At 36.7% G+C, this 16049-nt stretch overlaps 1 protein-coding gene across 2 annotated transcripts in view; it reads right to left on the bottom strand.

The window, feature by feature from the left end:
- Taf4b (TATA-box binding protein associated factor 4b) overlaps positions 1 to 16049 on the bottom strand; it is a 119477-nt gene that overhangs the window by 47196 nt on the left and 56232 nt on the right. For both annotated transcript variants that reach the window (XM_040757866.1, XM_040757867.1), the window contains exons 11-13: positions 13872 to 14002; positions 7939 to 8064; positions 2597 to 2653 (exon numbers count right to left, since the gene is read on the bottom strand). In XM_040757866.1, the coding sequence (XP_040613800.1) occupies positions 2597 to 2653; positions 7939 to 8064; positions 13872 to 14002 (314 nt within the window). The remainder of the gene's footprint in view (positions 1 to 2596; positions 2654 to 7938; positions 8065 to 13871; positions 14003 to 16049) is intronic.

Below are 16049 nucleotides of genomic sequence, written 5' to 3'. Positions count from 1 at the left end.
ATGAAAACCTGCCAATTTAACAGATTGTTTATATAAATGGGACATGAAAAACAAAGTTTCTAAAAACTATTTTAGGAAAAAATGAAAAACCCCAGGAGAACTATCAATATCAAAGCTGCAGTCATTAACAATTCAAACTCCAGATTCAGGCATGATTTGAAGCATGATCAACACCCCTGTTTGAAATATCTCCAAGCATTAACAAAGCCTACAACTTACCTAACCAATTTTTGGACTTCTGCATTTATAATGCTGTCATTAGTCCACTCTTCCTGGGACCAGTTTTAAAAGTAAATAAAGCCTTTCTAATAGAGCAACCACTACAAAACAATGCTAATTTTCCCAAATAAACCAAGAAAAGTTCCTAGTTTATACCAAAAGAAACAAACCACAGTATTACAACTTCTACAAGTTCATAAATTTACAAATTACCATAGTTGAGAATACTTCAACTCCATGGGAAGGTAGAGAAAATATTTTTATAATCAAAATACAGTAATCCATGTGTGACTCTGAAAGGGAGCTACTTAGTACAGTGAAGTTGCTCACATCTCTATAGGACAGAAGGAAGACAAAAATGACAATATTTAACTTTCAAACTAACAACAACTTTGAAGCCAATATATAACACAGAATGGCTCTCTTCTTGGACCAACAATAGTAAATTTGACTCCTTTTTGATTATAGAGGATTTACAGGAAAAAAAAAACCCTAGAAGACTTCAAAAATGGTTTGGAAGAAAACTTTAAACCTTGCTTGAAAACAAATACTAAATAGAGGTGCAAAGGAACAGGAAAAAAAGCAGGCTTGCTATCAATCTTTTCAGCAAAAGAAATTATACCCTATACCACATATTGTTTGAATACTGGTGTGTATCTTTTGACTTCATGGAATAAACAAAATACCAAAAACATGAAACAAAAACCACCTCTTTCAAAGCTGAAGAAAAAAAGAATCCAAGTACCCATGTTTATGAAGCAACAACACACATGGTAAGATAATTAACATTCTGAGAGAAACTTTCCAAAATGAGAATCAATAAAAATCTAATCAGTCCTTAATTAAAGAAAGAGGAGAGCATACCCAGGATTCAGAGCAATGACAAGTGACACTGCTGTAAATACCTATCATTAATCTATGTTTGCTTAAAAAGAATGCCAGATATGATTCTCAGGTTAACAGTGTTAGATAATTATACAGGGGAAGGAAATTAGAATAAGAAGCATTTTGTTTAAAGGTAGTCTCTAACATTTTAATGTTCTTCCTTTCTTGCCCTGATCCTTATATCCCTCTATCCAGAGCGTTTTCTTTCTCTATGTTAAAGAAAATACAAATGTTGATTCTAAGAATCATACTAGATACCCATGTATTCTGCCTCAGCTCCCACATTAATCCAAATACTAAGGGCCTTTAGAACATTAATAACCAACCTGCTGCCGCTGCTGGCACCTAGATGCCAAGTGCAGCAATGCTGAGGACAACAGATGCATACTTCAAGAGGCACAGTTAAAGAAAAAGATGCTTAAAATTTGCATGAAATCAGTCAAGTAACTATAGAAACCAATTTCTTCAGCTCCATATCACACATCTCACACCTCAATTGTCTTTATTATCGTCTGCTGTCAGATCCTTAACCAGGACTGTGAACATGATTGATGATTTATTCAGGAGGGAAGAGAATCTGCAGGTCAAGTGAAAATCCTCATTTCTCTCTCTCTCTCTCTCTCTCTCTCTCTCTCTCTCTCTCTCTCTCTCTCTCTCTCTCTCTCTCTCTCACACACACACACACACACACACACACACACACACCTTCAACCGTAGGTACTTTTATTTCATTCTGTTCTCAGTAGCTCTGGGGGTAACTCCAGTGAGATCCAATATTAAGGCTCAATTAAAATAAGCTCCAATTAGTGGAGCTTTTTTCTCTGAGGCTAGAGAAGTCAGGAAATGGATATTGGGAAATGTAAAAAGTCAGCTACTGAGAGAAGGCTGCAGACATAAATGAACTTATTTGTTGATTTCTACAGTTGCTATGCAGAGGCCTCTGGGAGTAAAAGCTTAACCAGTCTAAGCTATAAACTAAAACCCCTGCAGCTAAACATGAACTGTGTGAAACAAGGGCTCCATTCCAGAACAGAAAACTGCTGGGCCCAGAAAATTAAAAGCCAGAGGCATTTTCCATTTAAAACTAAATCCCAGTACCGCCTCCCAGCCAAAGAATTATAAGCAGTATCAGATTTACAAAACGAACAATTACCCTGGAAAAATGTAGCCTATTGTACAGTCCCAGATGCTAAATCTCAAAGTTTCTTTCTTTCTTTTAATCCCACACTATATTCCTCCAAGTATATGGTTGCAGTTTACAAAGAGCCATTTCCAGACAGGCCTAAGCCTTGAAAATAAATTTTAAAAGGAGAGCACATAGCTCACTGACCTCATTTGAAGTACTGCCCTTGCCTTCAGCAGTTCCTGTCCTTCCCCAAGGCTTTTGCAAATGGTATGCAACAGTAAAATAAACCCTGACCTAATTGCCAAGAGAGAGGCTGCCAACCTTCCCTGAAACACAAAGACCAGATCAGTAACTTGAAAGTCCTACCTCTTTGGCTTTCTGCTTTAATCTCAGCTGTTCTGGATCTTCTTTATTGGAACGGCTCTGTCAAAGGAAAAGAAAATTTTAATAGAAGTCATCTAAACACTAGCATTGCTGTTAAATATTTAATAAATGATGATTTCTCCTGTGATTGAAAACCCTAGCTCCAGGGGCAATGCCTGGATCCAGTCTAGTTGCACTCCAGCCCTGGCCCCCTCCTCCCCATCTTCTGGGCCGGCTGCTGCAGTTCTAGCCTGGAGGAAACACATACTGAAAATGATGCTAACAATGTCAGTCAGGTCCAGTCAAGGCATGACATTGTTCCTGCTGGAACAGGGCAAAATGAAAACTGGCCTGAACAGAAGAAAAGGAAAAGAAGTGTGGACTCAAATGAATGAAAACAAAGAACACTGGCTTATCTTTAGGTGAAGCCATTTTGGAAAAGCATGTTATTTAAATAGCTATTAAAATCAAAAGCTCAACTAGCCTAGAATCACATCTCTTAAAAAGAGTAATTTCTGAAAGCAAAAGTAGGAAACACATTCTAATATTTTTTATTAGAGGTTTAGGTGCTCTATGACACTTAATAAACTAATACTATTGATACTATCCATGCTAAATGAGCATGAGGAATGTGGTAGGTATTCTCTATTTAGGTAGTGTGTTAGACATCTATCTCTCATGAGAACTGAGGAGAAGTCTGAACAAGAAATAGGCAATCACATAAAGCCATAGGGGAAGAACACTAAAACAGAAGACACAGGAAATGCAAAAGCCTTAAAATGACAGCAAGCCTGAGAACAGACATGATGACCATGTGTCTGAAGCACGCAGAAAATATGAAGGAGAGAAAGGGTTAAGTGAGGCCTTGTGGCCATCTTAAGAAGTAGAAGAGTTCATTGTAGACTTAACAATCAGTCACTGGAAGAAGACTATTACTGCACAGCACAAGAATGAGAGCACACTGGAGTAACCCCTTCGAAGGGGGCTCCACCAGCATACAAACTGTTTACTACATAGATCTACAACAGAAAGCACGGGTGCCCACATGATGAAGAAACTGCTATGAATAGAGGGTAACTGAAAAAAAAAAAAACAATGACCGCAGTCTAGAACAGCAGTAGAGCAATGATGACAAAGACAAATAGATTCAAATTCCATTTTGAAAGTAAAGTCAACCAAATTTGTGGTAGACTAGATGCAAGATACAAACCAGAGAGGAAAAAAATGTTACCTTAGATTCTGGTCTATGCAACTGAGAGGAATTCTAACTTTCTGTAGTGGAAGATCTAATAAAAACAAACAAACAAACAAACAAAAACTACACAACAATGGAGAAGGAATTCAGCTGTCAGTTTTGGATGGCAAACCAAAGGTTGAATGCCCTAAGGTGGACACAAGCTTGGAGCAGACACTTGAGTATGATGAGTGGAATGAGTGAAGGAGTGTCAGAAGGCAAACTCGAAGAGGGAGTCAGCTACTAGAAGCTCTGAAAAAGTTTGGATTAAATACAACCAACAAGAAATCACTAAAAGCTATGTTTTGTTGAGACCCAGTCTGTCCTTTAACCCTGAAGCTCTCATTGTAGACCAGGCTGGCTTCAAACTCAAAAGATACTCTTGCTTCTGCTCCCAAGTGCTGGGATTAAAAGCGTGAACTACACCCTTGAAAGGTCATGCATTTTTATTATGAAAACCATTTTGATGAAATAAATATGGAAATAAAAAGAGATCATTTAGAATACATAAAAATCTTGGCCGGGCAGTGGTGGCACACACCTTTGATCCCAGCACTTGGGAGGCAGAGGCAGGAGGATCTCTGTGAGTCGAAACCAGCCTGGTCTACAATAGCTAGTTCCAGGACAGCCTCCAAAGCCACAGAAAAACCCTGCCTAGAAAACAAAAAACAAACAAAAAATCTGAGGAAAAATATATTGGACTAGAGTGTTGACGATGGAATGAAGAGAGGATAGATATTGTAGACTAGAGTGAGAGTGACCAAGGCATGGGTATGGAGAAAACACAAAGATGACTTTAGGGTTTTTTTCCCATGAACTTATGGTAAATTAGGGTGTCTCTGAGTTAGAAAAAGCCATATTAAAAGAAAGAAAAATCAGAAGTTTATTTGGACATATACAATTTGAGAGTCCTATTAGCCAGAAAAGTGATATCAAACAAACAGTCAAAAGTTTCAGAATGTAGACTGAGCTGGAAGTACAATCTTAGGAGGCATAGGACTGAAACCCAGAGCATCCCAGTATTTAGCACTATGTCTCAAAAAAAGGAAGAAAACCCAAAGAGACTAAGAACCAGTATAATATCTTATATAAACAATAACTAGAATATTATTTAATGGTTTTATAACCTTATTTATTGTATAGTTATTAGAAATAAAAAACTAGCAAACTACCTTGTTATAATAGCTGAGTTCTTGCTTAGAATATTTCAAGCTCAAGAAAGAGTATTTTCCTGTCTCATCTCCCTGCCCTTCTCAGCACAGGGGCCAGTCTGGGGCTAAGACAGCAGGGTAGTGACAATGTACGATGCCCACATCCTTGTGGAGGTTTGGGATATCTTGGTGAGACACAGGCCAGTGGTTGTAATGGTAAGGAGTATGGCCAATAAAATGGCATAAAGGAAATAGACAAGAGTTAATCAGTCAAGCTGGTGATATATGAATCTCACTGATCAAAAATATACACTGACTGACAACATAATAGGCTAAGGATAATAATTAAGCAAATTTTCTGACTCCTGGAGTAAAAAATTCTGCAATTAGTTGAAGGGAAGGAGGCAGGCAGTGAACATGCACATACATGAAACCACTGAACAATTGTACAGGTCAGAGGAACAACTTATGGGAGCCAGGTCTCCTACCACAATGTAGAACTCAGGGATTGAGCTCAGGTGATCAGGCTTGGCAACAAATGCTCTTATTCCCTGAGCCATCTTATAAGCAGGAGAAAGGTTTTTATAAAGTAGATATGTTATGGGAATAAAGAATGAAGCCCAGAGGTATCCATATGAACTCATGATTCTATAATACAAATAGAGATACAGAAAACATTGTAGATACTTGTGTACATGTATGTATATACACATAATACAAATATTTCCTGGAGCCATCCACTAATATATCCTATATATAATGACACTGTTAAGCAATGAACATAGTGCAGTGTGTGCTCTAATACTGGTTTCTGAACATCATCTTCAAGTAAAAAGATGCAGAATTTCCTATTAGATATGGCCGATTCCAAGATGGAGGCAGAAAAAATAAGGTTGGCCCTAGAATATCTTAATAGCAAAAAGTAGGACATGCTCAATGAGTGAAGGAAACAAGTAAGTGCCAATTTAGAAGGTTCTCCCACCTACAGGCATTCTGAGCATCAAAGTAAAGTAATGTAGTATAGACAGCTGAATTATATAGAAACCCACAGGTTCATATTTTCATGAACAGAAAGAAAAAGAAAGCCTTTTCATATAATAGAGTTATGTATGAAGGAAAGTTAATGAGAATAATAACTAGTTCCAGGCAATCCCCACAGAAGTGGCTGATTCAGGAACTTGCTAAGGCTGATACTTGAAAATTAGATGAAGAAAAGATGTTGATACAATTTGTGAACATTAAAATAATCCATTGAAAAATTAAAACCAAAAGAGACAGATGGTCAATTTAAAATGAAAAGAACTGGAAGACAACTAAATGCCTGGATTATCAGGTTACTTTTTGAGATTATTATCTCAGAAAAATGTATTATCACCTCTGTGTATTCCTGCCAGGAGTACAAAACTGAAAATCCTAAGGAAATACCAAATGAATGCAGGTGAAGGCCATAATGTAGAAAGTAAGTTGAAGGTAAGTAAGGTCTCGAAAGTGCTACGGGAAGGAGTATATAAAAAGGACTGAGATTGCCAGAAGAAATGTGAAGAGAGAACTACTAAATGAAATACTTATTTCTGAAAAGAAAAATGGAGCACAAAGAAAAGAAACAAATGAAACAGCTGGTAAATCTTAACAGGGATCTGTGCAATGCACACTAGAGTGTTTAAGGATGATGAGTCATTATGTCTCAGGACTGCTTTTCAAAGATTCTCTGAATCGTCTAGTATAGACAGTTACGTAACTGTAAATCAACTCAAAAAATAAAAACCCCTCTCAACTAAAGTAGAAGGGACATACTGATAAACTAAAGCGTGTATGTATTAAGGTGCACATAAGGGATGAGGAAATGAGTAGAGATGTAACAAATGCAAGAAAAGGAGGGAATCTAAGAAAAGGGGCAAAATATAAATTTTGATACTATTATGTCAGTATAAATTGTTTAAAATAAATCAAAGAAGCAATTAAAGCCAAGTATCATGATTGACCCTTGCAAATCCCAACACTTCAGAAAAGGCAACAGGATAGTGGGTTGAAAGGCTGCCTGGGTTACATTAGTATTAATCTCATCAGAGAAGATTAAAAACAGTAGGTGGTAGACTGGGTGTGATGGTGCATGTCTTTAATGTCAGCGCTCAGGAGGGAAGAGGGATGCTGGTTACTATGAATCCAAGGCAGAGAGAGACAGTGGGGAGAAGGAAGGGAGAGAGCGAGAGAGGGAGGGGAAAGAGGAAGAAAAGGAGGAAAGGGAGAAGGAGGGTGGGAGGGGAGGATATTAGTATGTGGTTAGGAAAAAATAAATCTTTCAGGAACATAAGAAATTAAAAGTAAGATCCTCAAAATAAAAATTAAGACTCTGGTGTTCAGCCTTCACAATTTCTTGTGAGGCTCCAACTATATCTAAGAACTGTGGGGGTACAAAACATAAAAGTGTAGTAGAATTGAACTTTTATGTAGTACCCAGGCATTACTAGTCCTAAAAAACAACTTAAAAGAACACAGGTCTATGGCTAGATAGTCATAGTCACTCCTATGACTCTCCTTCTCTATAACCCATTTCCACCAACTCATATTTGGTTCCATATATTCCAATTTTACCATAATCTTCATGTCTTTTAAAAATTGTTCTTGTTAACTTCAACTTGGTACATACCAAATAGTATCTTAAGAGTCTAAAATTTGTATAAAAGTTTAACCTGGGAATTGGGATGGATAGATGGGAATGACATGGGGTACACCAGAATATAAGGGAGGGGGAGACAAAAGATTATAACTCATTAACTAATTTAACTTTAAAGCTACTACCCTACACCATCTTGGCTGTGAGACACCCTACTAGTAATTTCATTTTAGGATATTCTCAAGAGAAATCTAAAGGCTCAATAAAAGCAAGACCATCAGTCAATGATGAAGCCGATTATGATCACATTGCCAGGCCATGTTCCCAAAAATCACACAATGCTTACCTTGGCTGCTCTTAGTAACATCTCTCTTTCTTCTAGATCCTTCCGCTGTTTCTCCAATTGATCTAGCTTTTCAAGAAATTTGAGCTGTGATCTGGTGTCGGTAGACAAGATGTAATTTTCACTTCCCTAGGGAAAAACAGTTTTATGATTCTGGGCAATATATTTACATTAGGCATTATGATAAACAATACAAAAGAGAGTAACTTCAACTCACAGAGGGAACTACATTTTTCAGGAGATAATTTTTTTACATTGTTAAACAAGCAAGCAAGCAAAATAAAAACCAGAAACTTTAATCATCTTTAAATATGAGATCAGAAAGATTTCCTTAGCAAGCCAACTCAGAGACAGCAAAAGGAATTAAGTCAAACAAATCCTAACATTAGGAAAAAGGACCCAGTAGAATATACCCTTACCTATAATTCAATCTCCCTTGGTCAAATTATTTCCTATCTACTGACAAGTAACTAAATATTAGATGAAAGGAAAAGCAAGAAACAATCCTCTCACTGAAAAGGATAGCTAAGAAAAGGAGCTACCATGGATAGATTGACTTAATCTTATTTAATGCCAATACTATGGACGCAGAGGTAGGCAGATCTCTTGAGTTGAAGCCAGTCTTCTCTATAGAGCGGAGTTTCAGGACAGCCAGAGCTACCATAAATGGTCTCTTGGAGACAGAGAAAGGGACAAGATCTTCTGAGCTAATTGGGAGCATGGGGAGAGGGAAGAGGGAGTTAGGAGAAAGAGAAGGGGAGAAGAGGAGGGGAGAGGAGGACATGAGAGAGCAAGAAGATCGAGTCAGGGGAAGAATAGAGACACCATAATAGAGGAAGCCATTATAGGTTTAAAGAGAAATCTGGCACTAGGGAAATGTCCAGAGATCTACAAGGTTGACCCCAACTAACAAGCTAAGCAATAGTCGAGAGACTACCTTAAATACCCTTCTCCGATCATGAGATTGATGACTATCTTATATGCCATCCTAGAGCCTTCATCCAGTAGCTGATGGAAGCAGAGGCAGACACCCAGAGCTAAACACTGAGCCGAACTCCTGGAATCTAGTTGCAGGGAGGGAGGAGTGATGAGCAAAGGGGTGAAGACCAGCCTGGAGAAACCCACAGAAACAGCTGACCTGAACAAGAGGGAGCTCATGAACCCCAGACTGACGGCTGGGAAACCAGCATAGGACTGTCCCAGATCCCCTGAATGTTGATGTCAGTTTGGAGCTCTGGTTAATCTATGGGGCCTCTAGTAGTGGATCAGTATTTATCCCAAGTACACGAATATATCTTGGGAGCCCACTCCACATAGAGGTTTATTCTCTCAGCCTAGACACACAAGGGAGGGTCTAGGCCCTGCTCCAAATGATATGACAGACTTTGAAGATTCCCCCATGGAAGGCCTCACCCTCCCTGGGGAGCAGAAAGGAGATAGGATAGGGGGTCAATGGGGGGTAGGGAAGGAGGGGAGGGAGAGGGAACTGGGATTGACATATAAAACAAGCTTGTTTCTAATTTAAATAAAAAAGAGAAACAAAACAAAAAAATCATGAAGGCCTGGTTTGTAGATTCCCTTATGAAATCTAAATTCACTGTATATAATTTATTTATTTATCATTTATCTATTTATAAGGAGGTTCTCACTATACAAAACAAGCTGTCCTGGAACTTGAGATCATCCTGTCTTAGCCTCTCAAGTAGTGGGAAAGCATATAATTTACAAATGAGAACTGTAACGAAAAGCTATAATTTCTTATCTTAAAATTTCCATAAAATGACAAAATTAAAAATTTCTCATTTATCTAGGTTATGCTAGAATATAAAAACAGTACTTTCAAATCTAAGTAGTTTCTAGTTTTCTTCACCTATGGCCACCTAACGCAGAAAGGTTTAAAACAATCAATACATACCCTAACATCTACTCATCTCAGCAGTCAACACTTGAGGGAGACTCTTACGGCCAAAAACAACTAAACAATGAGTTCAACAGTAAGTGCTTGGCTTGGAACCCAGCACTATGCATACTACTTCCATCTCCATCCTTACTTTATCCCCATGCTTATGGCTGCTTCAATTAGCTTACACTAAGAGAATTCATATGCCCAAGATTCTTTTTAAATTAAATTTTTATTGTTGGCATTTAACTAGATCAAAAGAATATTACATGGTTTAAGGAAGAAGGATGTATTAGTGCTACTTATTTTACTTAAAGTTTAATACAAGAATTCCCAAATGGTCTTTAAAGTTAAATAATACAAGATAAAAATGTGGAATACATTATAGGCCAAGCATAGAGGTTAAGCACAATAACAGTGGTTTCTTAAATACTTCATCTTTACCATTTCTGTGTTCAGCAACTCTACAGACAGTTTATGAACAGAAATTTAATTTAAAAGGGACAATAAACACTAAATTAAAAAGATTTTAACCATATCACATTCTCATACTGTTTCCTTTACCAATTCAGATACCAACTGCCTGTGGCATAATTTCTCCTTTTTCTTCCATCAACAGCAAATGAGTATCTTTCCCTAATCTACCGAGTCCTTTGTTATGTTCCTCCTGTCTCTGAACCAACTAACTAAAGAGTTCATGTACCTACTAAAAGTATGAAAGCCACTAGATATCCAGATGCAAGTGATATTAGCACCATCAGGTGAATCTCACCTAAAGGAACCATCACAGTACCTTTCTGCTAGAGAGTGAAACTTCCCCATAACCACAGCACAGACTGCAGGTTCAGTAAAAACACAAAGCTGAGCTGGGCAGTGGTGGCACACACCTTTAATCCTAGCACTATGGAGGCAGAGATAGGTGTATTTGTGTTCAAGGCCACCCTGATCTACAGAGTGAGTTTGAGAACAGCTAGGGCTACATTGTGAAACCCTGCCTTGAAAAACCCTGCCCCAGCATTAACCAAAAAAAAAAAAAAAAAAAAAAAAAAGAGAGAGAGAGAGAGAGCACTAGACTACATACTAGATTACTTCTACTTTTTAATTTAAATTTCAGTTTATGACCTATGACTAATTAGAACATTATACCCAATCAAGTAAAAGTAAACAATGTCTAGAATAGAAAAGATGGTGGGATTTTGCTTTTAATAATGGTGGCTCTGTTTTAATAGTTTGTGGAGTGGAATTTCCTTTATCGTACAGATAAAAATAAATCCCAAGAGATAGAAGGACCAGACCAAATCTTTGATACAAATACTATTATTATAATTAAAGTCTATAAAATAATGGTAAGTTTGAAGTAAATTCAAATGTAATTAAGTGGCTATTATTTCTTCTTAAGGAAGGATAATTTTGTCTTTCTATATAATATTCAGACAGCAATACTAGCTATCCTAAAGAATGAATGTTGGGGAAAAGGATGCAGTATAAATCAATAGGAATAGTAAATGTATAATACAGTGGTTCTCAACCTGTAGGTCATGACTCCTTGGGGGGTGTTGAACGACGCTTTTACAGAGGCTGCATATCAGATATCCTATATATCTGATATTTACATTACAATTCGTAACAGCAAAATTACAGTTATGAGGTAGCAATGAAAACAATTTTATGTTGGGGTTCATCACAATATGAGGAACTGTATTAAAGGGCCACAGTATTATGAAAGTAGAGAGCCACCATATTACAGAAAGATAGGAAGGTATTTATCCATAAGCTAAGTGATTGAGGTCTTCCAGATAGGGTGAATACCTGGACTACCAAATCCTAGTAACACATGCAATTGATGCAAATAAAGAGTCTACTTGAAGTTTATGTAATAAAGCTTTGAATGGCACACTGAAATGAAATCTTTTGGGAGTATTTCCTTAGAGTTAGAAGCTGTGGTCCAGAGCAGGTCAAGGCTGTATCTCATGCTGACAGCCAAACTTGATAATGTGTAAGATTCAGACATGGGAGGGTTATAGAGTAAAAAGGTCTGTAGACGGGGGTTGGAGTCCCTGAAAAGATGCCAGAAGAAGCCACTAGTAAAAGTAGAGTCTCAGAGGCAGTGAAGACCATAGGATTGCAGGGTTAGTCATGGAGAAAGACCACTGATACCACGTAGTAAGGTCAGAGTCCCTGAAGAGAACCCAGGAGGCTACTGATGAAGGTTATTACCCATGGAGACCCCAGCCTATAGGAGATGTCACAACAATATGATGACAACAAAAGACAACAGCAGCTGTGGAGTAGAACTGGCCTAAGACTACAAGACAAACTGGGTGTGCTGTGAATGGCAGAGCTGGAAAAATGAAAGTTTTTAGAGCCAAGAAGACCATGAGTACCAGATGTCACACGCGGAGCTATTTATACTTATGAACTTGGGCTTTGCTTTGATTTTAACTGTGCTCTGGTTCTTTCTTGTTAAAGTAAGAAAGTATATAATTTATTTTTTTATTTTATAGGATCCCACAGTTGAGTTTTGCGACATTTAAAGAAAAGTTAGACTTTTGAGTGATGTGCTTTTTTAAAAGCTGAGCAACTTTTAAATTTGGAATATTCTATGATTTGACTTAAGAACCATTCCGTGTGGTAATGACAGACTTTGGAGATCCCCCATGAAGACCTCACCCTCCCTGGAGAGTAGAGTGAGGATTGGGTCCGGGTTTGGGGGTGGTGGAGGGTAGGTGAGGAGGGGAGGGAGAGGCAGTTGGGATTGACATGTGAACAAGCTTTTCTAATTTAAATAAAAACAAATAAAAAAAGAACCATTTTACAAGATGAAACCATATCCAAACACTGCTTGGGTGACCAAGAATCAGAGACTAGATAACTCAATCCAGGGCAAATCCAAATGCTAGTGGTCTTAAAAACAAATAAAAAAAAATACTCCTAATGATATTCTGCTATAGTCATAGATCAATGACTTGCTCCTCCATCAAAGAAACCAAAAATGCCTGGTTCTTTGTAATGACTAATGGGGAAGCAACTAACTAGAATAACAAAGAAAAAAGGGAAGACACAAGTAAGAATCAGAAAGAAAAGTACAATTAGTACCACCAACTGAACTGATGTAAATAATAGATAACCTACAAAAATGGACAAATTCCAATACTCACATAAAATGGAATATTGACACTGTTTTCACAGCTTTTTATGATGTTGATTCTATATTTTTAAGTCAGTCTGAGTCTGACAAATTTTCACAAAAATTTTGCAAGTAAGGATGAGGCAGAATGTAAGATGGTTTCTCCATCAAGACTAGGGAGATAGCAGCAGATATTCTGGATTTCCTTTAATTTATATGGCTAACTATGAAGCTTTGGCAATTTCAACATGTTGAAATCTACCTCTTGACATATTTTTAATTTAAAAGGGTTATTCCTTTTCATCCCATTATCTTTTCATAACATCCATAATCATTCAGTTATTTGCCCACCTATGAAACTGCAATTCAGAACTGATCTTACCCTAAAGGCCAAGAAGCAATAAATACTAAAAATTAAAATACACTAAGTGCCTTTGTCTCAGTAACAGCAAGTCATTTTGTTACACCACTAGGAATTAGACAGGCTAGTCTTGCACTTAGTCTTTCATAGTAGCAGCCAAGAACAGTAATAAGTGACACTAGTATCAACACTTACTGTCATCATGTAAATAAGAGCCATGTAAGCAGAGTCAAGACCACCAAAGAGAACACACAAAACCATATTCTACCCTAACACAACCTCCTTCCAAATCAAGACTTGGGGAGGAGCCTCAGTCAAAACAGATGCAACAAGAAAAACCTCCTTTGGACACTATGAATCCTATTTTAATCTGATTTACCATTTAAGCATTCCCAAGTAAAGAAATTAAAGAAACTGTTTTCCTAACATGAAATATAAGTCTCAATCATTCTTCTAAAAATACATCCAGGTATGAACCCTTATCCATGAAACTACATTTAACATTGCTCAGGAGATGACAGTCTGTACTTCCTTATTATTTCCTTTACCTTGTAAACAGTCATTCGATGCTGAGCAATTGTAGTCAGTTTCTCTAGAAGGCCTCGTAATCTCTCCTGTGTTGCATGGGAGATCAAGTTCACAGCATCAGAGTTAAGTTCTGTAATGTCATGCTTTTTACCTGTATAGGCAGAGAAAATCCATTACATGTTTTAGTAGTGGCTTATAATTGAAATAATTAGCACAGCAGGTATTCAGTTCCCCCTGGAAGTCATACCCATTATGAATAAAGGTTTGGAGATTATGGTTTTCCTGGTAAAGTCACAACTTCAAAGATCTTAGACATTACATTAATAAAACCTAGCCCGGAGCCTCAGAAAATATAGACATTGTTTCCCTTAGCCTCTAGAATCATTCTCCTTGCAAGGTCATTTATAGGACAAAGTTAATAAGAACACAAATCAAGTTTAGTGTTCAGGGAGGAAAATGGTAACTGCAGAAATTAGTGTTATATTCTGTTAATTTTAGTAATTAAAAAAAATGGAAAGTCACATTTTACCTTGTTTAACACTGTTAACAATTCATGACATTTATTTCAGTGAACTGAAATTATAAATCTTTTCATTCCTTGTCTATAAAACATACCTATATTCTTTTTGTCTGTTACCAATTATATTTTCCACTACTCATATTTTTATAAATTAACCTATTAAATTACAAGTTGAAATATGCTCAAAACCTCATCATTTCACCATCAATTTCAATAACTTGCTTCTTTTATAAACAAATTGTTGTATCCAGGTTGTAATGAGGAAGAAAGTTTTAGGAAAAGAATTTGAACGACAAACAAGAACAGTAGCTGATTTACAAGCAATCCTATCAGTATTCACACTGTGTTTCTTAAGGACAATAGAACTGCCTACATCAACAGATAAGCAAACCTAAAGATACAGGCCGTTAAGAAAATTAAGGTAAAAGCATTTTTAAAGGCTGCTGTGGGTTTTGGTATGTGTGTGTTCATGTGGTGTGGAGTGCTAAGAATCCACTCCTCGTACTTTCGAGGCAAGTATTTTATCTACTGAGCCATTTCCGCAGGCGCGTGCACACGTGCACGCACGCGCACACACACACACTCACTCTTATATATCTTCACAGTAATTTTAAAATATTGTTTGATTTTCATATGCTAATTCATATAATACATACTCATTACCATCAAAGGCTACAGAAAAAACATACTTTAATTACAACTTAAATATACTTTGACATTACCACAAAATAAATTTTAATTTAAAAGGGAGAATATTTAAAATTATACAACTTCTTTTAAACTAAGCTTTCAAAATGTAATTCATTACTTTGTGGCAAAATTCACCTTATTTTCATTTTCAGACTGAAACAAAGGGAAAAGAAAAACCCACTACACAAAGTCACAACTACTTTTAAACACTCAGCATAAACATTTAGTTGGACCTTCTATGCAAGAGTAAATTTTCTAAACAATCAAATGGTTAAAATTATAACTGAACATGGGTTAGAGAGATGGTTTAAGAACTAAAATCTTGCTCACTGCTCTTCCAGGACCTGAATTTAATTCCTCGTTCACCTGACGGTGACTCACAACCTGCAACTCCAGCCACCTCCATGTGCATCAGCCAGCACTCACATGCAGATAGATACATGCACACACATAAACTTAAAAAATAAATATAAATCACAACTAAGCATAGGGTAGGCAGGGGAAGTCAACTTATTTCAAGATTAAATTAAAGAAAATCAGCATTTAAAATTATTTCTTGGGGAAAGAGAATTTGAAAATAGCATGTACTTATGAAGCAGAAGTTATCTTTTTAAAAGTTGATACTCTTATAGAAGGCTCTGGAATTGATTTTCAGCAAAACAGATAAAAAATAGTAATTGGTATTGTTAAAATCTGTAATACATTTGAAGTATTAGAAATGAACAAGTGTTAATAATTCCTGAGTATATGCAACAGCAAATGTCCAAACATATCTTCATTAAGCAACAAATTTTAAAGCATAAGTTAAAAATCATAGATTAATTCCACATTTAATACTTTAAAACAAATCCAACATTAATTAAGGAGAGCTAGTTAGTGCTTGCCTACTTACTATTGACTTTATCGAATGCCTGCAATTTAATTTAGAGGAAAGATGAAGAATATTGGCATTTAATCTAACCTGCACACAGGAAAAATATTATGTCTA

This window comes from Mesocricetus auratus, unplaced genomic scaffold (genome assembly GCF_017639785.1).
Source record: "Mesocricetus auratus isolate SY011 unplaced genomic scaffold, BCM_Maur_2.0 Super-Scaffold_100015, whole genome shotgun sequence".
NCBI classification, from domain to species: domain Eukaryota; kingdom Metazoa; phylum Chordata; class Mammalia; order Rodentia; family Cricetidae; genus Mesocricetus; species Mesocricetus auratus.
Note: the sequence above shows the minus strand (reverse complement) of the source record. Positions and strands in the feature narration are given on the sequence as shown.